The sequence below is a fragment of the Stegodyphus dumicola genome, chromosome 10 (genome assembly GCF_044657685.1).
Source record: "Stegodyphus dumicola isolate Sdum_Otavi_A_Nest chromosome 10, ASM4465768v1".
NCBI lineage: Eukaryota > Metazoa > Arthropoda > Arachnida > Araneae > Eresidae > Stegodyphus > Stegodyphus dumicola.
The window spans coordinates 149,833,401-149,858,243 of record NC_140777.1 but is presented as its reverse complement, the minus strand read 5'-3'; the positions used below and the strand labels follow the sequence as shown (position 1 = coordinate 149,858,243).

Below are 24,843 nucleotides of genomic sequence, written 5' to 3'. Positions count from 1 at the left end.
ATTCAAAATCTTCAATTTCTGACTGTTCGTCTGGTAATTGGGCATCAAATTTATCAAAATCTGAATAAATCCTTTCCAAGCGCTCCAGATGCAAAATTACTTCATTTTTAGATAAATCGGAAGAAATAGTATTCTTAAGCCTTGTGAAGGCTGCTTTTGCCCTACCACGCAATCTAATGACAGTAGCTTGTTCCATAATAAGTAATCGAAGTATTCAAGTTCAAAATGAAAATCAATACAAAATATATATAAAACTTCAAGAATCAAATTCAGATGTAAATCGAAATAAAAAGCACTTATCTGTACTTGAACTGCTGACGAATCCCCAATCTCGCCGGTGCCTCCAAAAATTGTTTACGTTCCTGTGTTAGAATGGCGCAGAAATGGATGACGTAGTTTCGATTTTAAATATCCTTAATAAATTCAACGACTCTCGGTCTATTTAAACCAAACTGAATACATTTAATAATAAAACATTCATACGTAAACATTTAGCAATAATTCAGCAGTACAGATAAGCATTAATGTAGGAATTACAACAGTTACAGGCCAGCTACGCATTTAGCGACCGAATTCTACGAACGACAAATCTCAAAAGCGTGTTGCCAACGCAGGGCAACGAAAAGGTGGAAATTAATTCGATAGGCGTGGAAGTGAACAGAATGTTTAAAACTCTCAAACGCATAAGTTAGACTTCAAGCGATATTTTTATGTCAACACTCAAAAGTAGCTGGTAATTCGGAATTCACAGCTTTTATTTTAAATTCTAATAATGGCTCAAATTATTGCTAATAAAAAATTTATTGAAAAACCAAAAATTCTATGACAAGTACAGTTCTATTGATAATGAAACCAAAATCTTTGAGGCAAAATCATATATTGAACAAAAACAAAATTTGGAAAATTCTGTTCCTTCAGATAACTTACCATTAAGGTTTCGACATGAGATGTTCCTTTAAAAACAGCGAATTGATATCTACCACTAACTACAGCATCTCTCAACTCTTGAACTGTTCTCAATGGTCTTTCTACGGCGGGAACCATAAGGAAAGACAGAAGAGTGCTTGTATAGCTAAAAACCAGAATTAGTTTACAGATGGACCAGATAGTAAGGAAAAAACGAACAATTCGATTTCTGTACAATCTATAGGACCCTGAAAAAGCAATGCAAAATAAGTAGATATTATTACATTCATCGAAGTGGACCATGAAAAAGGAGACCAGCTTTCAACACAGTATCGCTGTATTTGGAAAAGGATGTAGCTCCTTCTCTATCCGGCATTTGGTATAGCCGAATAAAGAAGGGTTCCAGCTTTATTATGCCTTCCTATCCATTCTTTCTCTATACATCATGTCAGAGATATAGTGTACATCTTGTCATGTTATTGCTAAAGGAAAGCTATTTGGCTATTTTTTCGTGGTCCACCCTATACATACTATATTTATATTAGTAAGCAAAAGCATAATCTCTACTTTTGAAATACTTCGGGTGTTACATAAAACACAAATGGAATAAATATCTGTAAAATGTTTCCTTCAGTATACATGTTTTGTGAGATTACATGGCACGAGGAAAGATAGAATAGCAGACAAAACATAATTACTAAAACAGAGGCATAACGACTGACAGATAGGTTATGTGTTTCATGAAATTACAGCAAACATACAGAGCCTAAAAGATTTTTGAAATGATTTAAATGATTATCCGCTGCAATCTTCTCTTACGGATTTCGCAGAGAAAAATTAAATATTCTGAAACGCCATTACAGAGCCGTGCGATCATGATAAACCAGAATATAGTAAAACTGAGATTCAAATCATGTAGTAGCATGGTTAGTTGAATCTAAGTTTTAGTTGTTTCGTGCAGACAAGAAAATTAGAGTGAGTAGATTTCAGTCTAGCTTTTTTGTCAGGTCTTTGCTGTGATGTAGAAGAATGGTTAATTTCTAGCACTCTTAGCAATTTCCTCTCTTATGTATGAATTTAATTATTCATTCGCAAGACCTTAATTTCAAAGCTATATTTTTTTATTTCTACACATGTTTCAAGCTTTATAGTTTAATGTGTACTATTACTTTTAACATATTTCTTATATTTTTTATTGATATCTTATTTATTTTCCTTAACCGTAATTACATTACTAATTTTTACTGTTTATTTCATTTTATACAGATCGTTCTTCATAGTTTTTAACTGAATTTCTTATATTTCCTAACAATATATATGACCTTTACTTAATTTCAGATGTAATTTTTAATTTCATTCCTATCTTTTAATATTTGAAATTTTTAACACATTCTGAATGTTAACTAATTTGCAATATTTTACGAGCGTAATTATTCAAATACACGCTTTTTGTTTATCATATTATTTAATTTGAGACGTAATTTTCTTCTGTTGCGTGCGTACGGGTTCGTTATGAAATGAATGCACAAGTCCGATAAAAAAAATGAACAAAAATTTATTATTATCACAACAAAAATGCTTAAATTTTCTCAAATTATCACGCAGTATTACAATATCTCACAGTAGTTTTCTTTTAACTACTCAAATGTCCAATAGAACGTAATTCAAAATAGCTAAAGAACGCTAATCCGCGAATTCGCTACAATCAACAAGAGCAGTTTTCTAAGCAACAACAAACTAAGCAACTACTACAAACTGAGATGTTTTCCTCCTTTTATAAGATTTTAAAATCACGCGCTAGAATTTTCCAGTACTTTCTCGAAATCAAAAAGAGATATTTATTTATTTAATGCACGCGCTCTTGTATTTTCAATTTTCCGGCTTAGCTTTCTTTTAATATTCGTCACGCGCTGCACTGCGCGAGAAATAAAACCATTTAATTTATAATTGAACTAACATTAGCTTTTTAAATACCAAATTCGTAACACTGCCCCCTTCCCAAGGACTGCACGTCCCGGGCAGTACAATCCCTGGACAGGAAGCTAAACTTACAACTGTGGCATAAATGCATTAATAAGCATTACATTACAATAATAAACAACATGAACAATAAATGCAATACATAAAACAAATCAAATGCTATCAAATACAAATCAAATACACATTTAAAAACAAAATGGACCATGGTCTTATACTATTTACAATTATTTACATTATGTAGTATGGCCATAGCAATGAGCTAACCTGTCGTAATGAACGACTTTAGGTTTAGAGTTCGAAGACTTACGAATCATGACGTCATTCAGTCTCTTCAGGACTGTATATGGACCATCCGAAGGTGACTGTAATTTAGAACTGCGTTCTCTTCGTTGAATCGGGTTCCACAACCACACCTTGTCTCCTTGTTTGAATTTATGTCCAGTAGCTCTCGTGTCGTATGTGGTCTTCACCTTCTCCGTCGCCAAGTTCACTCGCTTTCGTGCGGAACGGTGCATAACTTCAAAACGGGCCTGGACATCTTGGATGTGTTCCTCAGGCGATGAAGGAGCATCCGTACGGCGATCAAACAGGCAGTCACAAGGCAGACGAAGGTCTCGACCGAAGAGCATCTGGGATGGAGAAGAGCTGGTAGTCTTGCGTTTCTTTTTGGCACTAGTACGATTTCGGCAGCTTCCTGAGCTGGGTCTTTCGGACAAAGCGTCGGCATTTCTAGGTGAGGATGCCTTTTGAGGATGGATAGTCATGCCATCAGATGCTGAAAGCAGTTTGTTGTTTTTCAAGTCTAGGGGAAAATTGTATTTCCTTAAAAAGTCCAATCCGAGTATGCATGGATCTGTGATATCCGCCACATAAGCCGTGTGATGGTAGGCGGCACTTCCAAACGTGATTTTCACGTTTAACTTCCCAGCTATCTCGATCTTGTCACCAGACGCAGTCTGAAGGGTAACACAGGATGGCGTCCAAATAAGTTTATCTTTAAACTGTTCAGCTAAATCTTTCCTAATGATGGTAACATTAGCTCCTGTGTCAATGATCATATTGCAAGGAACTCCATCGATATTCCCATTGATAGACAGTCCGTTATTGTTGCCACTCACTATAGAGATCTTAAGCGCTTTAAAACAGGGTTTTTCATTATCTGGCAACCTCCGTTCCTTGATATGGTCATTAATTTGTTTCCTGCGTTGTTGCTCAGAAATTGTCTCAATTTTCGTACACTGGGGTGTTCTGCAATTCTTTGGTACGTGGCCTTCAGCTCCACAGTTCCAGCACTTTGGTTTCTTGTCAGTCCTTTTCCTTCCCGTGGCATTTAATTGTTTGTTTAAATCGTATGCCTTATTTTCCGTGCTCTGGGGAGTTCTGCAGTTCCTTCGTAGGTGGCCTTCAACACCGCAATTCCAGCACTTTAGGGTCGGTTTCGTTTCACCACTATTCCGTCTTAAAGCATTCACTGGTCTTGTCAACTCATCCGTTTTATTATCCGTGCCCTGGGGTGTTCTGCAATGCCGTTGTAGGTGACCTTCAGAACCACATCTCCAACATCTTACAGCCACTTTGTTCTCACTGCTACTCCGTATCAAAGCATCGACTTGTCTGGATAAATCATCTAAACGAGTCATCAATTGGTCCCCTGGGTCGTGGACTCGCACAGCTCTGACTGGGTAGCGATCTCTAAGAGTTGCTTGCTGGGCTGCCTCCAATTTCACGGCGTACAACAGAGCGCTTTTTACATCCTTTACATCTGCCATTCGAAGAGCTTTCTGTATTTCAGGATCCCGGATGCCATCGATAAAGTATTGCAAGGACAGGATTTCCCTTGTTTCTGTCGGGCATTCTGAAAAGGCGAGATGGGACAGCCTTTCAACATCCGTGGCGAACTCCTGAAGTGTTTCGGTGAGCTTCTGTTGACGAGATTTTAATTGGAGCCTGCTGTAGTCTTTTAAACATTTCTCGCCGAAGCGCAGCTCCAAAGCGCCGGATAGAGCTTCGAAATCTAGCCTTTGATTTTCGGGAAGCGTCTGCAGGATATCCGCTGCGTCTGCTCTCAGAGAAGCGGCGAGATGACAGGCCTTAGCTTGGGAATCCCATCCATTCGCATCCGAAACGATAGAAAATTGTGTTTTATACACTTGCCAGGAGGTCTTCCCATCATATGTGGATAGCTTCAGAGGTGGACGAGCAGACATTGGTAAGAATTTAAAATCATCACTCCTGCTCCCTGCCGACGCTACGAATTTCTTTAAAGTATCCATTTCTTTGGCAACTGCAGAAACTCTCTCATCAATTTGTTGTTCGATTTGGTGTTGGACGGCACAAACTCTTCCTTCAATTCGTTCCTCCACAGCAGAAACTCTCCCTTCTATATGTTCTTTTACAGAAGAAACTCTTTCTTCTATTTCTTCTTTCACCGAAGAAACTCTTTCTTCAATATGATCTTTTACGGAAGAAACTTTTTCTTCAATATGTCCAACTTTATTTTCAACTGCGTCAATTCTGCCTTCCATAGCTTCAAATTTATTTTCTATTATGCAAGTAATTTCTCTTTTCATTTCTTCTTGACCAGCTTGAACGGCTTTCATTTCGTCCTTAACGGATTCCTGGCCCAATTTCATTTCTTCCTTAACGGATTCCTGGCCCAATTTCATTTCTTCCTTAACGGATTCCTGGCCCAATTTCATTTCTTCCTTAACGGATATTTGACCAGCATCCATTTTCTCTTTAATTTCTTCTTTAAAAGATGTTTGGCCAGCTTCCATCTTTTCTTGTACAGCTTTTATATCTTTCTTAACGGAGTTGACGGCTCCTTCCATCTTTTCTTGGAAAGCAGCAAATGCAGTCATCAATTGCCTGAATTGTTCTTCCATCGCTCTTGTTATTGGCATTCAAATCCCACTTCTGACACCAAAAATTGTTGCGTGCGTACGTGTTCGTTATGAAATGAATGCACAAGTCCGATAAAAAAAATGAAAAAAAAATTTATTGTTATCACAACAAAAATGCTTAAATTTTCTCAAATTATCACGCAGTATTACAACTCACAGTAGTTTTCTTTCAACTACTCAAATGTCCAATAGAACGTAATTCAAAACAGCTAAAGAACGCTAATCCGCGAATTCGGCAGAAAGAGCAGTTTTCTAAGCAACAACAAACTAAGCAACTACTACAAACTGAGATGTTTTCCTCCTTTTATAAGATTTTAAAATCACGCGCTAGAATTTTCCAGTACTTTCTCGAAATCAAAAAGAAATATTTATTTATTTAATGCACGCGCTCTTGTATTTTCAATTTTCCGGCTTAACTTTCTTTTAATATTCGTCACGCGCTGCACTGCGCGAGAAATAAAATCATTTAATTTATAATTGAACTAACATTAGCTTTTTAAATACCAAATTCGTAACACTTCCTTTTTAACATAATTTTGCTTTATGGTTTCTTACATACCTATAATTTTAACTAGTTTTTTATGTTTTCTGTTTATGATACGATATTTATTTTACTACTTACACTTAATTGCATATAATTTTTCGCATGTTTAACTTTCCTAAACATAGAGACATTTAACATTTAACATTACTATTGTTAATTAATTTTCGTATATAATTCATTTAATCATCCTTACTTAGTCTATATTTTATAGTACTATTTTAATTTACATGTTGTGCAATTTCTCAATCTATAATAGTCTTAACCATGACAATTTTACTATTTTACTTCATTTAGGTACTATTATTAATTTATTTGTATTTTCAAGTTTTATAATTTCCTGCACATTTAAATATTTCCTAATAATTTTTAATATCACTTATATTTGAATGCATGCTTTTTAAGCTCTTCGATGTTGCCAATGTTTAATTTCGAACCTCGATTGCCTTTAAACTAGCTTGATATATTCTGAATTTTTAGAATGAAAATATATTCTGAACTTTCCTCTATAATTTTACAATCATATTTTCTGTTATACGTACTTATAGAGAAATTTTTCCTATTATTTTAAACGTTTAACATTCAGTCTATGTTTTAAAATTCAATACTTGCGCTAAATGACTGCATCAATACCATTATTTCTTCATTTAACATGCCCGGACTATGCAAATTTTACTTTATTATATTTCTCTTGCACTAATTATGGATATTTCTTCTTTCATGGACATCTTTCAAGAGAAACTAACAATTATTTACAAACATACAAAGAAACACAATTATACCTGCAAATTATACGTACAAAGAAATTCATAAGATCAACATTTTCAAATCGAATCAGAGGTGAAATACCCAGTGTTCAACGAATTTTCTTCCATTTCATCTCTTGAAATTTTGTTTTATTGTTCTACTTTTATTTCTAACACATAATGTCAACACTTTTATTCGAACTTAATTCAGTACCAACCTAATTCACTAGCCATCCTCATGTACAGTCTACTTAATAATTTCTTATATTGCTTATATTCTTTCATGAATGATGTTCACTTTTCATTAATTTATTTGTCAATGCATTTTCTTATGAATGACTGCTATACCTTTATTAAAGACTGCTATACCTTTACACAACATACGATTACCAATATACATGTATATATAAAAGAAACAGTAAGAGATATTTTACCAAAATCTATGTCATAATTTCGAATAATTAAACTTTCATCCACCCCTAATGCAGAAATTTCTTCATAAAATCATTATCTTACCACCTAATATTACTTATTAATACCCATTTAATGAGGAATACTCCTTTTCAGTACAAAATTACACCCAAATAATGCTCCGTTATCTTATAATTCTACGTATAAGTTTGAAATACGGGAACCTATGCGTTTTCGAGAAGGGCAATTTAATTAATGTTGCTAAATGTTACCTTTTTCCAAGACGAAAAGTCTAAAGACTAACTAAATCATTCATATTTAACTGCATTACATACTATCTTAATACAGAATACCCCTCTTAAAACTATTTTCTTAATATTGAGAAACAAATACCAAATAAGCATGTTCCCCTGTACAATATTTACTGTTTTACCAAAATGAGGTTAGAACTTTTACCGAATTTAAGTTATTTGTCAAGTCACGCAGAATTTCCAAGAAGTTTTAGAAAATCTGCTATAGAAATCAATTATATTTACCTAAAAATGAGCCTTAATAGATTCTTATCGTCTTCAGATTGAAGTTCATTTTATCTAGAATTTTCAGTATACAGATAAAATTCATGAATCATTTTGTAGCAAAATCAGCATTTTAGATACATTTAACTAACCTTAATTAATTTTCAATTACGATTTTAAAGCATATTTTATATTACTAGATTAGTCCCAAGCATTATTGGGGTGAAATGCAGTTAAATATCAGTACTCAAAATGTTAAAAAATCCCACTCATTAGGAACAGTAAAATTTTGCCTATTTTTTAATGAAAAGTAAAATCTTGTAATGCATTACTATAAAACTTGAGTAACAAATCAGTTCCTATAAGCAGTATAAGGTAAAAAATACTTTTATGATAACTTATCAAACTTTAGTAAGTAAGAGTAAGGTAAATACATATTCATTTAAAACCTAATAAGAAACTGTCGCTATTAAAAAATTAAAATAAATGTGGTATTATAAACAGAAAATATAATAAATAACTTAAAATTAAGAATTTACTAGAAATTATAAAGGGGAAAAAATTAAAGTAAGAAAATTACATCGAAAATTAAATAACATGATAAATAAAAAGAGTATATTTGAATAATTACGTTCGTAAAATATAATAAAAACGCTAAAATCAGAATATTTCAAAAATTTCAAACGTAATTTTAAAGAGTGCGAAAGAAGTTAAAAATTACACCTAAAATTAAATAAAGATTATATGTGTGGTAAAAAAATATAGAAATTAAGTTGAAATTATGTTGTATGTTGGAAATTACAAACGTTAAAATGTACAAAAGAAGTTAGAACTTACATTTAAAATTAAGTTAAAGTCATGTATATGGTGCGAAAATATAGGAAATAAGTTAAAATTAAGAAATACACTGAAAATTATTAAAATAGTAAAACTATCAAAAAGTTTAAACTAATTGTTAAAAATTAAATAATATGCAAAATTAGAAGAGTGCATTTCAATAATTATTCTCGTAAAACATACAAGTTAGTTAAATTTCAGATTATGTTAAAAATTATAAAGATTAAAACGTAGAAGTTAAAAATTACATTTAAAATAAAGTAAAGGTTACATATACGATCAAGAAATATGAGAAATAAATCAAAATTAGAAGCATGTTGGTTAAAAAGTATGAAAAACGTTCTGTGTAAAATGAAATAAACAATTAAAATTAGTGATGTAATTGAGATTAAGGAAAATAAATATGCTGTTATAAATGGAAAATATAAGAAATACTTTAAAATTAGAAGTTCATAAAGACTATAAAGCCACAATTAAATTAAAATTTTGGCTCTAAAATGAATGCCTATCAAACCAGTAATTAAATTCGTACATAACAGCGAATATTGCTGAGGGTACATAGGAATTAACCATTACATATGTAATAAAAAACACGGAGCTGGAATACGGAAAAAAAAAAAAAAAAAAAAAAAAGGCTAAACAAAATCTTAAAATTAAATCTAAATACCGCTGAAAAATCAATAAAAGATAATCTCTTATCAAATCATCAAATCGCGAAGCCATCATATCAACTAAATTAACAATCATAAAAAGCTCATCCTTATCAGTTAGCTGCACTTCGGCGTGCGAGCTCATCCGCAATCTGCCTGCGGGCGTGCACCATGCACCGCTTCCTGCCTTTGAACCGGCTGTTTCATACTGCTGGTTCCAAAAAGGGATTACTCATTTCATTGACTCATGATTTGGCTTCTTTAGTCATCTTATACGATCCCACTGTATTATTTCTGAGTAACAATGAAAACAAGTCTACGATACGAGGGCGAAATATTTATTATTTAAAAAAATATTCTATATTACAGAAAATGTGGACGATTATATTTCGAGGGGAAAATAAACAATTCGTGGACTCTGTGCCCAGAAACTGAGGCTGAAAGCTGATATTTCGAGGTGATCTATCTCGTTAACAGACGTCTCCGGTGCATTTTATTTCATGTCTTCAAGTTAAGATTAAATAGTATTTATTTCTATTTAAAAATAAAATCAAATGTTTGATAATTTTTAAAAGAGACGTTTCTCATAAAATATAGATTCCAACAACGAACACCGTAACAGTACGTCATAAATGGCACGTTAAAATACAGAAATATGTTATTTCAAAGATAGATTTTTTCTTAAAGAAATTTATAGTAGAAAATACAAAATCATGATATAAATTAGACAGAAAATACTTTAGGAATATTCTGAAGATAAATATAACGTGAGCTTCATTAATTACGTCAAACAGCCTTAAAAATGTCCCACAATAAATTGAAAATTATAAGGAAAATGGCTTCTCGGACTCGAGACAGAATTGTGGAAAAAAATTCTTCTCCGACTCGATGGGTTTCAAAAGTGGGTCTAATCCGAATAACTGATAAAAAATTTACAGTAGGATTTGACAACGTAGCGCCTGCAGGGCTGGAGATGCATTTCAGATATGTCCCCTTTCCTCCCATCTCAAAACATGCATGAATAAATACAATAACATGAATAAATATACATATTTGAGAATATATTCTGTTTATTTATTACTACACGATTGTAATTAGAAAGCTATCTTAATATTTTTTGTAATTAAACTACGCGCCCTCGATGGTTCTTAAAATTGTTATTGCATTTTTACTAACAAAACGGTTGCTAATCGCTGAAGTTATACGTACGTTAATCTAAAGAGTACAAATCCAAGTACTCGAAAACACACATGCCTATATTTTTTTAAAAAGAAAGAAAAATTTAAGCCAGTGTGATAGCGTTAAAATGGCTAAAAGAGCGGATTGCTCTCGAGCATGTAATTATTCAATTAAAACTTAACAAAAACAGCAAAAGTGAAGTGTAATCTCAATTACCATTTCTTTAGTTTTGCAGTTTTAATTTCGATCAAAAGCAGATACAAACTCTTATTTCGAAATTTAATGTTCTTATTTTCCAATTAAATTATTACAAGATTTTTATTATGATCATACAACACATTATATACAGAAACAATAGTCTTAAATCATATTTTAGAAACAAACCTTGGCTTAAAAACATTATAAGAAGTGTTTTTGTTTCTTTCAACCAGGTTTTCCAGAAATTTCTTTCCTTCCGATTTGACAGTACACCGTACTCAGTCAGTAATGTCAATGTAATGGACGAGAGAGGTATCGAAAATAACAGCAAGGCCCACACCTGAAAGAATTGATGTGTCTTTATATGAACAATTGGTAGCACAGATTTAAGTTTATATTACAAATAGCTTACACAATTCTAATATATTTTATGCTCACATGTCTTGCTAAGCATCAAAAGACCGATGTCAGCCAAAAACATAGCGGAAGAAAACAAAATTAACGTAAGGGGGAAAACATCACCGTACAAAACATCGTGGGAGAAAAGAAAGCTGGAGAAAAATTGCAGTTCTAAAACATTGCTATATAAAGCATCGTGCTAGAAAATTAAGCAATGCAGAAACTTCGCAGTTTTAAAATATCTTCATAAAAAATATAAATAAAAAATAAAGCACTTACAAATCATTGCATGATATAATAACATCGCAAACATGCATTTTCCGACTGTAAGAAGAAAACTTAAGCATTCAGAAGCTGGAAATTACTAAAACTGAATGCTACATATAGTAGTCAATGTAATTTTAAACTTAAATTTCTGACTATCAAAAGTCATTATTTAATTAACATCTTTTAAGACATATTAGTAAATTTTCATGAAAAGTTATAGCATAAAAGAGACTAAAAAAGGAAGGTACGCACGCTTAAAATTCTATTAACTGCTATTCGTAGTATTAATTTTTATTAATTTCCAAATTTTTTATGCTAAAGTTTCCTTGTTGCCTTTTCCTTCCTTGCTATGTTTTTCAAAAATTCATCAGTTGATATAAAATATATGAAAAATAAAGGTAAAAATATTGCTTGTTGATTCTTGTATTCATAAACCGTTTCACGAATATTCACTTAAACAACATTTTTCAGTCAGAGTAGGTGTTTTTTTTTTCCCGCGAAATTTGTATGAGATGTTTTAAAACTGCGATGTTTTTGTCACCGCTTTATTTTCTACCATGATATTTTAGAAGTGCGATACTTTCTTCTTGTCTTTTCTCCCACGGAGTTGTGAATGATGACATTTTCCTGGTGCGTTGTTTTTTCCGCGTTGTCCTTAAGCAAAAGACTTCTCACGTATAAAATAGCTGAGGCTGAGGAATATTCTCTCTATCTATATATATATATATATTTTACTGAAATTCTTATTTGAAAAACTCCGAAACTTCATTAATTCAAAGAAATATGCTCACCATGGTTTGAAAAGGGTCAACAAAAGCGAAATCCTTCTGCAGAAGTTGGGGAGAAGCAGTGACGAAGATATTTGCATCCACAAGGTAAGGAAATGAAAAGTCAACCACTTGGTGACGAGCATACGTTGTTGCAACCCATCCTAGCGCCATATCCATTTCCTATAGTTGGGAATAAAGCATAAGTATAAATTAACACTAATATGAATTTCATAATATAATATTTAAGCACTAGAATGCTATATAAACTCTTCTGGAGACATTTTAGTTTTAAGAATTCGCTTACAGTTTTCAGCCAACGAGTTACGAAGGAATACAAAAATGATGCCGATTTCCTTGTTTTCCTATTGTAATAACTTTGTGGCAGCAACATTTCTTTTGCGTCGAGGAAGCACTTTGACATTTTTCTTTGCTACTACATATCAAGTTCAATATCACTTGTTAATATATTCCAGTATGATCAATAAAAAAGCTTAATATTTCATTAAAACATAAATTTCACTTTTTTACGTTATGAAATTTCGGAAACATGCTACAGTTTTTTTTTTCGGGGGGGGAAGAATTAGAGAATGTATAAATCCTCATGTTTCCAAAGCGATCAACTATAACCTCTCTTGAAAATTTAGTTATAAAATCTTTAAAAAGCACACAATTTTTCTCATCTATTTATAGCAAATGATTAAGAAATTAAATTAGAGCTAGGCTGAATTAAGAAATTTAATTAGAACTTTATGATATGTTAGTATTATAAAACTCTATGATATATTAATATCTTCGTTATTCTTCACCTGTTTTACATGAAATGAATATTCTGAGGTCGCAACAGTGATATTCAAAACTTGATTCCAAAAATCATTTTGTAAAGTTCTTTAATAAAACAACAGAACGTTTGGCATATAAAATCATGTAATCAGAGGTACAATAAACATTAAGTTACAAAGGAATTATGTACATACAAGCATTTTGAGTGCACGATTGTCGTATGTAATATAAGACTCTGAATTCATAGAGTAGTCTATATTATAAAACATTTGATGTGAAATACGATTATCTGTTACGGATATACACAATATTCATATGCGTATGTTTCATCATGAGTCACTTTCAAAGTTTCAAAATCTCATGATTCGAGTTTGAAATCAAACACACCCTCCAATCTGCTGACAGAGGAACTTTGAACCATCACTATATTTTTCAACCAAAGCAAGAAAATACTATGCCTGATGTGTTACTCAAACATTAGGTTTTTTTGGAAGCAGGCAAGATGAAAAATGAGCAATCCGTCCTCGCCGGGAATCGAACCACGGACCTCTGGAATACCGGCCTAGTGTTCAGAACCACTACACCACGAAGGCACGCTAGAATGGCGGGAAAAATACCTTATAAGATAACCATTTCTAAAAGCCATATATAATTTTTAATTATGTTCAAAACATAATTTTCATAAGAAAAAAAAGGTGTTAAATATCAACAACAGTCAAACTACCCAAGGCGACCATTTCAACAGATTAAAATCTTCCGTAGTATAATCTTCATACATTCATATAATACAAGTTTTCTTGTAATCGTATGACATTAACTAAATGTAATTATGACTTTTGAATAGTAAAAAACTAAATCGCTTGAAGTTTTCTGTAATAAAAGCTTTTCTTTCCCTTTTACCTCACAGCTCTAGCATCAAATCAAATTCTGCAAGCAAAGAACTTAACAACAAGAAAGATTTTATGTTAATTAACCAGTTATTATGAGTTGAACCTTTACTATAAATTCTTCTTTCCGTAGTTCTCGCCAGAATGCAAATTAATTCTTTTGTATATTTAAGTTGAAATTTTGAAATTTCAGAATTAGAGCTTTTGGCAGAATCGTCTTGCTTCTAATAAAGTCTGAAGCAGCTTATATCAAAATCTTGCATATCCTACTAGACTGATAGCGAGTTATCGGTTAGTCTGAAACAAATCACAAACTCTAAAGAAGGTTAAAATAATCGTTTTAAGTCTTAAAATGAACAGAAAGGTTTCTCTTGTACACAGATGCATTTCCGTTACTTGCGTGAATTTAAATTAACATAAGATAATGTTAAAATTCAAAAGTAGGTAACGTTGCCGGAGACTGCCCATAAAATAGACCACTTAAGCAGGCTCAAGACGTAAGGCATTTTCTCCGTCCTTCCAGCATGCATTCGTTGTAACGGTAGTAGGCTCGGCGCTTATTCGAGAGGTCCAGGTTCGAGTCCTGGCTAGGGCATTTCTCATTTTTCACGTCTCTAGAATTTAAAAAAAAAAAAAAAAAAAAAAAAAAAAAAAAAAAAAAAAAAACTAATGACTTTACAGTGGCGGCGCCCAAACTAAGAAAAAGGTGGTGGATGATAATTCGTCACCATCAGGATTTGGCGATTGTGCCCCTTAATCCCTAGTCACCATTTAAAAGGGGGAGTATATAAGATATTTTCTCTCTCTTCCCAGCATGCTTCCGCTGTGTAACGGTAGCACACTCAGCGCATATTCGAGAAGTCCAGGTGCGAGTCCTAGCGAGAGCATTGCTCATTTTTCACTTCTCCAGCACTTAAAAACCTAATGGCTTCATAAAGATACTTAACAGCGCGTATTCTAAATTTTGGATAACAAGTCGCTACCGCTATGAGTACTAAGTTCACTTGGGGATTAAACACTGGGACTCCTGCGACAAGCTGACCACTTGTTCAGGGCATATGCTTACGCACCCCGGTCGTAAAGTCGCTAAAGTTGGAATACAGCTTTGGTAGAGCTGGCGATAGTAGGTAACAGCAATACGCGGCTGCCAGAACTCCCTCTTCAAGAACCCAAACCTTCAAGCCCTCAGCTTAAGTACACAAACAACTAATTTGCATTTTGGTGAGAACTATGGAAAGGAGCAGATATAATAAAGGTTTAAACATAATAATTAGTTAATTAACATAAAATATGTTATAAACTTTGCAAGGTTCCATTATGCTAATCTAACCAGTTATTATGATTTAGATCTTTACGTCACTTCTCCGTTTTGTTTCCCTACGAGAATGCAAATCAGTTTAGTTGGAGAGAATTTAAGGTGAGGTTTTTGGATTGTAAGACAGAGCATGTTTCTGCCTCTCGAGGCCGCGTTACTAAGTTTCGCCAGCTCTGATAAGATTATAATGGTTCGGCTTTGCATTATAGTTGGCGATATTTAATTGTTACGCTGGTGAGAAGTTTGAACCAACTTCGCGTTGAATCAATAATGTAGCCTTTGGCTACTAGACTTAGTTTAAAATTTGAATTTGACTGTTACTTGAAGTTATATCTTTACAATTGCTTTGTAAGTAAGAAACGTACTTTAAGTTCAAGTTCTGACTGAATAAAAAGGTTTACTTTTAAACCTTCTTAGGTCCTGAAGTTATTTTCTGGCACGGCAATAATTCGCTCTAAACCTGCTAGGAATTCAGATTTAGTTTATGCTACCAAAGAAGACCAAACTCAGTATTTTATGCTTCTAACGAATACCAAACTTAGTATATCACATAGCAAATGATACCAATCTTAGTACATCACATAGCAAAAGAAAGTTAGAATACCTAAAAGTAAGAAATTAACTCTTGCAGATTCATTTATAAGAAATGATTCTGATTATGCAAATGAACTAGAAGTGTTTAAAAAGACGAGCGAACACAGAAACAAGCAATCAGTTTTCGAAAATACACATAAATAAAAAGGCATTATTCTCAAGATTTAACTAATTTTCATTTATTAATAAAATACCGAATCTCTGGTTCTCTCTCTGTGACATAATTAATGATATAAATATATAACTTTTACAGTTTTACATAATTATAAAATTAGTAAAATCCAAACAAAAATTGCTGTTTTATTTGCATTTGAGTTGCTATAAATGTGTTACACATACTTTCCTACACATCATGCCGATCATTCCCGTCCAGTTTCCGGTGTCGTCCAAATTTCCCCATAAATAATCTTCACGGTTTATAAGATCATAGCTGAAATACAATAACGTGATTAAGTGAACATAAATATTAAAACGGTATACATTTTCAGTTCCTACAAGAAAAAGATACTTTAAAAATTATAAGTTACATTCTTTTGCCTTTTCTTAAAGTGTCTGTTTATCAAATAAGAGAAAGATAACATTTTCAGTCTCGCAATGAGTATTTGTTTTTTAATTTTATGAGTGAGACAGATATTAAAATTTTTATTAATAATGTCGTTTTAATACATAAACTCTACAGTCTAATAACGTTATTTTCTTTACTACAGTTTTTTAATGTTTACAAATAAAACCATGGTTTATCTCACAGTAAAATACATGGACGACCGTAAAATACATGGAGATTAGCTACATTGAGTCGCTCATATTTCTGATCATTCATTAAAATGAAAAAAAAATTGGCATACTAGTTTAGTACTTCGTAGGTCCTGGTTGATTTCCTTTATTATTTCAGAAATATAGTACTTCATAGATAAATCCTGATGTGCTTATTCCCTGCTATAATAAAGTGAGGTGGAAAAAATATCTTTCAAGAATGTTAAAAAAGAAATGTATTAACTCACGGCACGTCTGTCAGCTAAATCATTAATTCTTCTATAACGCAGTTATGCCATTACTACCCGATCATCGGTTCAGGCACAAAGATTCGCAATTATCTGGTATCCGCGCGAATTAGCTAGCCCGGTGTAACAGTGTTGAAGGTTTTCTAACACTTGTGAGTTTGTAATACATACCAGCAGGTTGAAGATGTGTATAATGATAATAGAATTCAAAAGTCATATCATGAGTTCCAGGTTGAAACTCTCCTCCTAACTTCATCAATTGAAGATGGCATAGAACTGACAGAAACTATAAACTACTCCTAACTGCTACCAGAGAAGTGTGGCTAGGAAAATCTGGGAGTGTTCACGGCCTTCGGCCATTTTCTGTTTTCATGAGCACAATAATCATAATTCGGTATAAGAATATTTACATAGTGTTATTTACATATATATAGTATTATTTACATCCGGGATTTCAAAGATGTCAACTATATGTTTTAAATATCTCACTACCGGAAACACCTTCACACACGACTGACAGAAATCTCTCTTCGTCAAAATCTTCACTCCACCACAACTAATAATTATTCTTATTTTCCTTACATATACACATGTAACTTGATAACCTTATATACTATATATAGTATATAAGTACTATATATAGTATATAAGTATAACTATAAGTGAATATATATATAGTATATAAGTACTATATATAGTATATAAGGCGTATATACACGTACATATACTATATATAGTATATAAGGCGTATATACACGTACATATACATGCAAGAATTTTTACGAAATCTTGCATGCACGGCTCCCAAAAAGTTACGAATTTGCTTCCTACGTGATTTTCATGGTCGGTAATTGATTATCAATGTGAGCAACTTTACTCTTTTTGTTAAAAGGTTCAAATCCCTAGTGAGTTCCAGATTAATATACATTCATCTGAATTCTGGAGTCGATAGTGGAGTCTGAGTCTGAAGGAAGTCTGAGGGAGTGCGAGCAACATGTCTCCAAACATCCGAAAGGTGATTGCAGGAGAAATATGTCAGGTGTCGGGAACGAAGCAATAGGTAGTCATCTAATACCAGTATTTCCTAATATTCCTTTTATTCTTGAAAGAATTACAGTACTAAATTAAATTTAGTTATTCACTTATAGTTATAGTTATTCACTTTTTAAATACACCGTTAAGTATCAAAGTAGCCTCTTTTCCCTCTTGTGGCCTGCACTATTGTACACTGATGACTATTTGGTCTACTTGAGGTACTGAATTTGACATGCCTGATCTGCATCAAATACATGGCTCTACATCGCTGTTTCATAAAAACCTGGCTACTAAATAAATTATGTTTGTATTAATTTTAGATATTTTACGAGTCTTCTGCTTTAATGTATCGCTAAATGTTTTTAAACAAAATTTTATTTTAAGCATTAACTACCGTTTAATATTTACATCTCATGCAAATGACTAGATAATTTTTAATACAGAAATTTTTCTAAATCTTTACGCGACATTTATTGAGCAGTTTGGATACATTTTTTAATGAACTGCGTAACAGTCCTAAACAACAATACTAAGCAAATTTGAGATAAGAATGACTTTTACATATTGATCCAAACAGATTTATAATCTTAATATACGAAAGATCGAAAGTCTGTTGCAAAGTGGAAAATATATAAAAATAAAAAAGTCAGTGACATTGAAACATTGACAAATCATTGACAAATCCACACATATCTTTGATTCTAACAAAAATGGAAACGGAATGTAAAGAGACTCTACAGAATTTTTTAGTATGAAATCATACCTGAAAGGAAGATAATCAGATAATACTTTAAGTATGAGTTGGTCAGCTCCGCCTGTTGCTTCAAGAGTACCATCTTCTCTTTTCTTCATTTCAAAAAGTGGGGTAGTCTTAAATGAAAGACTTATAAGCATATTCAGAAAAATTTATAAAATAGTAAAAACACAAACTTGAATCTAAAGTAAAATCATATTCAAATTCATAATTTACACGTCTGTTACTACTCATTATGCTCAGTGTCTACAAAATTTTACGAGTAATTTCGAACAAAATCGAAAACTGAAGTAATCAACATTCGTACGTTTTTGCTTAAGGTATAATTAGTATAGTTTACACAACGGTTGGGAAGTTCATGCAGCTGCTGAATAGAGCTTACTGAACTTCTTTTCGAGAATTTTACGGTTAAGGTTTTCTGAACATTATTAATTAATTAATTCCTCAGTATTATTAATCAGTTAACTACCCTGGATGAACGTACTCGTAAACAACAGTCAACACGGTCTTTCATACTCGTCAGTTTAATTAGCAATATCTGTAGTAGGATATTCTATGATAGGACTATCTACAATTAGTTATCGCTACAATTTTAGCTGTAGAACTATCTATAATTATTATTGCACTTGATTTCTGTTCACGTGAGATGTATTATTCTTGATAATCTGAATTTTGAAAAGTTATTTTTGATTACTAGTGTCCACCAGTGGCCGAATGGGCAAGATCACTGATCACACCGTCGTTTAATCCTTACAGCAATGTCGGAAAGAAGGGGAGATACCAAAACGCGGAGGTCAATAATGTTTCTGGTTAGGTTTAATTTTAGGGAGGAGAAAGTAATCTTCAGATGCTAAAGGAAGAGGATGACACTTTTCTTTGCTGCTTGGCGAGACGTGAATTGCAAGGCGGCGTATTATCGGACATCAGAAACCTTTTCGATTAGACTTTTTCAGATAAAACGCCTTCAGTTATCTTCAGAAGTCTGTTCATTATGTCCTTATAATATACAGAGCTCACCATCTGCCCTTCAGGCAAAACGTTTTATGAATTCTTTGGAACTATTTCTTCACATGAAAAAAAAAAAAAAAAAAAAAAAAAAAAAAAAAGGTGTCTAACATGGTCTAACATGATTTTTACTCGAGATTTATAAAATCGAAGTTTCTGATCTTAAGTTTGGAAAGTTATTTTTGATTAATAGTGTCCATCAGTGGCCGAGTGGACAAGACCATCCAAAACACTATCCTTTTAACTCTTACAACCCCTTCGAAAAATAGCGGAGAGACTAAAACATGAAAGTCAACAAGTTAAAATAATAACTTTTGTGGTTAGCCTTAAGTTTAGAGAAGAGGAAGTAATCTTAAGTCAGCAAAAGAAGATGATTATATATTTTTTTTTTCCTGCTTCCTATTGAGAATTGAAATGCATGATTATTGAAATGCATGATGGCGTATTATCGAACATCATAAAGCTTTTCGATTAGGCGTTTTCAAGTCTAAAGCCCTAAATTATATTCAGAAGTCTGCTCAATATGTCTTTATGAAACATCGAGCTCACTAATACTTACATTAACTGCTACTACTTTCACCGTCTATCCTTCAAGCAAAACTTCTTGTATATTCTTTGTGAATTGTTTCTTCCCGTGCAAAAAAATGGTCTCTAACATGATTTTTACTCAAGATTTCGGAAATCGAAGCTCCTATGGTCGTAGTAAAACTTCTCTCAGCCAAATGATTATCGTTAACAGTAAATATCTCCGTATCGTAAAAAAAAACACCAAGATTACTATACTGAGAGACTCAAAAAAAATGTGAAATGCATGCAATACAATTACTGAATTAAAACAAAATCAATTCTTTCCCAAATTACTCTGATAAATAAAAACATTCCAATGCATCCACAAGCGAGAAAAATGATTAGAGATAATTTTAAAGAGGTTACCGAGAAATGCGTTGCATAAATTTGCATGCCCATTTCATACGCTTGAAGTTCACAATAGCTACAAAACCGAAGACAATCTATATGATTGCTTTTTTGTCTAATTTATAATTCTACTTTGGTATTTACTCTTGCATTTCAATTAAAATAAATTACTTATTTAAATAAAACTGTGATATCATAAAAAGAAGGTTTCCGCATTTGAAAAGAGTACACAAAAATGTTGGACTTTCCATCATCCTTGATTAAGTGTGTTCCAGTTTCCAAAACTTGTATAGCAGCCCACCAGCGGCCGAGTGGTAAAGACGCTGAACACTGGTAGTTCGGTCTGAGGTTCGAATCCCGCGAACGGGCTGGCTGCATGGGCGTTTTCGTGGTTTTCCCCATGTGTAACGTGTATACGAGCCAGTTTCCCTTAGAAAGTCCTCCACGAAAGGCATCCCTCCCTTTAGGCAGATAGCCCTCGTGTGCTTTGCCATAATTAAATACACCAACACCAACACACACCAAAACTTGTATAAGGCTGGAGCTTGAATCTAACGTTTTCATCTTTTGTGTGGCTAGGCAGATTTTGCAGAAATTTGCCCAATCACCAAACACTCTGGACATATGAACTAAAGTGCGTATAATTTAACGGGACTAAATTAAATAATCATTTAGTCCGTTGCACCCTCCATATAACTGTGCAAACAAATGCAAAGACTCTGTGAAGGATTTCTAACTTCGCCAAGAAGTTCCACCTCGATTCTACGCCACGGTAGCAACTTGGGCTTTCTGCTGAATTTGAATCTAGGGGACTTTCGTTTATTTGACATGTTGTTCCAACCTACTGGATATTTAAAGCTCATAACCGATTCCGGCTATTTTCTGTAACAGACTGATGCGACTAGATGCGTTCATCGTAACTAGGAATTTTTGACCATAGACACGCAAACACATCCTCCCACGTAGTAGCCTAAATGGGATGGTGTTAAGCGAATTGGATGCAGTAGACCTGAGCCCAAATTCGAATGAAAAGAAGGCATGAATAAGTGCAGAGTATGTTTGCGGTATGGAGGCACATAAAAATTACTGTCCAGCTGAAAGTCCTCTTGAAAAGTCTGTAGTAAAAGTGTAAAAGAGAGATAGCAGACCTTAGGATCTGTCCTTTACCAAAAATGAGAGGAAGCTGAGCAAATTCGTATTCTCACCTATACGATGCCCAAGGCCTAGGCCAATGTTAGGCACTACTTCTTGATCTTAACCGCAGTAAATATATGTGACCCAGAATCTGGCATACTACATTCAAATTACAAATACATTAGCGATTAATATGCAGATTTAAAAATGAATTCATTTGAAAATGAATAATTGTTATCGAACAGATCTGAATTCATTTAAAAATGAATAGTTGTTTCGGAACAGACTTGAATTCTGCTGGAAATGAACCGAACTTTCAAGCAGAAACATTACTGAGAAATCTATACCAGTAAATACTGATTTAAATCAAATAACTGAAACTTTTTAGAATAAATACTTACATTAACTGCTACTACTTTCAAATGCTGCATAATTCCTAATATAAAAAAACAAAAAATATCATAAGCTACATGCAATGAATACATACAGTGCCGTCTTAACATTGCTATGGAAACCTAGGCAACCCAGTCTGTTGGGCATACTCCAACAACCACTCACAAAAGATTAAATGTAAATGGATTAATATGCAGCCCCTAAGCATGTAAGGTAACCTAGCGGTCCCATACGTTAAGACGGCCTTAAATACACTTATTTACTTTAACAACAACATTACTTTTTACTGTTATTTAAAATTATTAAGAAACTAAAATAATATGAAAAAAAATTTTTTTTTTTAAACTGAAAATTTTCAGATTTTAAATAACGCCCAAAGGGGAGTTTTTTTAACATTTTTCGTGTTACCTTTATTTATTAAAAATCATTTTCTTCGCACTTGAAACATAAATTTCAGTTCAATAGCAATGTCGCAAAACAATTTTAAAATGAGCCTATCTTTAAAATTTCCAATACACAGTTCCGCGCGCTGGAGATAAAAAAGGTGTTTTTTTTTTTTTTTTTTTTTTTTTCCTCCACCTGTAGATTGTTTGTTGCCATTGCTCGCTTTCAAATCGTTGAGTTTTTACTCAAAAATTCGTTAAAGTTTTACAAAATATGAAATCGATAATAAAACAAATTCCAAATTTCAAATTTGGGCTTCTACATGCCCATATTCGTAGGAGGATTAAGTCATTCAAAATTCGATGGCTCTATGTACCGTTGTTTTATCACAATGCGAGAAATAGACATACATTTATGCAGATTTTTCATTATGGAATTTCTTCAAATATAATGCAGGACTCTAACATTTGGCGGCAACAGTTTGAAAAGTGAAATGGACATTTATAGTGATTCAATGCAAAATCGCAAAACGAAAACAATAGTTCTTCAGGGACAAAGCCTCTTTGGACTAATAATCGGACTGTAAGATAAATTTTACTTTGCTTAGAACAAGGAAGAACAATTCGTAGCTTCCTTGTTGTTTCCGGTATATTCCTATCTATCAGTATTTTGGATGCAAACTAAACTGAAATCACTTAGCAGCTAGATGTGGCTAATATAATCAGCAATATGTATGCATTTATATAGTCGTTTATCTGTTTGATTTATTTAATATTTAAACGGTGATATTATTCTATGCATATGATAACTAAGCATCCTCCTCTTATTCTAAAATTTCACTTAACAAAGTGCCTGATTATAAAACTCTCCCAAATTTTAGAACAAAAATATAGCAAAAAAGGGGGTTTTATTTTCAGGTAAATACAAAACTCTAGAAAAAATGAGAGGGTTTTTTTTTATTATTATTCGGTAAAGGTTAGCAAGTTTGATAAAATGTTTTTTTCGAAAAATTGAAATGGTTTAGATTTTAACATTTGCTTGAAACGGCTCTTTTAAAGCGGTTTATCAGCAAAGGTTATCAATAGCGATGATACATGGGGAATAGCGAATCATTTTATAGGATACTAGATGAACATACCTTTAGACTAATGTAAGAATGTTATCTTCTATACATCTGAAAAGTAAAAAAATGCATAATGTAATTCTATAAATATATTTAATGTTTTTAATTAGTCATATCATGAAACTAATGCATTTTTATTTAGCTGAATCGGATTCAAAAGTAAAAAAAAAATAATATTCCTAAGAGCTGCATCTATTGCTTTTATATAGCTTAGCTTGTTCATCAATAGAAGGCAGATTAAATTTAAAAGATAAATATCTTACATTTTGCAGAACGGCAAACAGAATTTAATGAAAAGTGAAACAACGCATTAAAATTAAACAATATTAAATCACATTTCACATTCATCACACATTCACATTAATAGCCCTTCTAGGCTAACAATATATTACGTATAATTTGCGAATGTTTACAAAAGCTGAATAACAAACCCTAAAATATAACTGACTATAATACTTACCTTTTAATTAGAATAGATCAGAAGAACAACTTATATATCAGATGTACAGGTTTAGGATCCAAATAAAAGAATGGAAACAACGGATGATCAAGAAGACGTTTGTATTTATTATTTAATTTTTTATCGATTAATACATATAGAAATTTTGTTTTGTATGAGAATTAATTTTTCTGAACAACTTTTAATACTTGATTTAAAACGATTACAGAGATAAAATATTTCGGTAAAAGGTTATGATCCAAAATATTCAAAATACAAAGATTGTAACAAATATCCTAATCCTACAATTCAGTTGGATTTCAAAACACATTTGGAACATATAGTTCTTCCGTGCTTATGTCGAATGACATAATGGAATAAAATTAATAAATTAGCAAACAGCTTTCAAATCGATACAGGAAGAGGACCATTACCGTATCAGTCGATTTTATGCATCAATGTGTTATCATCTCCAACATTAATGCAGAGTTTTATACAATAATAACTAAGTTGAAGGCTTCAGTGATATCAGATACTAAGTGCCATTTATTATGATTAAAGCGTGTTCGCAAAAAGCTGTTCGTATGCATTAAATGCATTTAAATAGGAAAATTTAGGTACTACTTTGTTATCAATAAGAGGACGAACGGGTACCATAAGTAGCAAACTCCATTTGAATTAAAGAACAGAAAATCGGCATTATACATGTCAATGCATTTTGCATCTGTACCTTTTAAAAAAATTACGACGTTTATTTAAAAAACACTGCACAAAGATTACAA

The 24,843-nt window shown here is 32.6% G+C and overlaps 1 protein-coding gene across 1 annotated transcript in view; it reads right to left on the bottom strand.

Moving 5' to 3' along the window:
• The window catches only part of LOC118199712 (ionotropic receptor 40a-like), a 30,483-nt gene extending 11,697 nt beyond the window's left edge, over window positions 1–18,786 (bottom strand). The window contains exons 1-5 of the mRNA XM_035371626.2: window positions 18,678–18,786; window positions 16,218–16,308; window positions 12,324–12,482; window positions 11,053–11,206; window positions 928–1,154 (exon numbers count right to left, since the gene is read on the bottom strand). Coding sequence (XP_035227517.2) covers window positions 928–1,154; window positions 11,053–11,206; window positions 12,324–12,482; window positions 16,218–16,308; window positions 18,678–18,766 — 720 coding nt within the window. The 5' untranslated portion in view covers window positions 18,767–18,786. The remainder of the gene's footprint in view (window positions 1–927; window positions 1,155–11,052; window positions 11,207–12,323; window positions 12,483–16,217; window positions 16,309–18,677) is intronic.
• Between the last annotated feature and the right edge of the window lie 6,057 nt (window positions 18,787–24,843).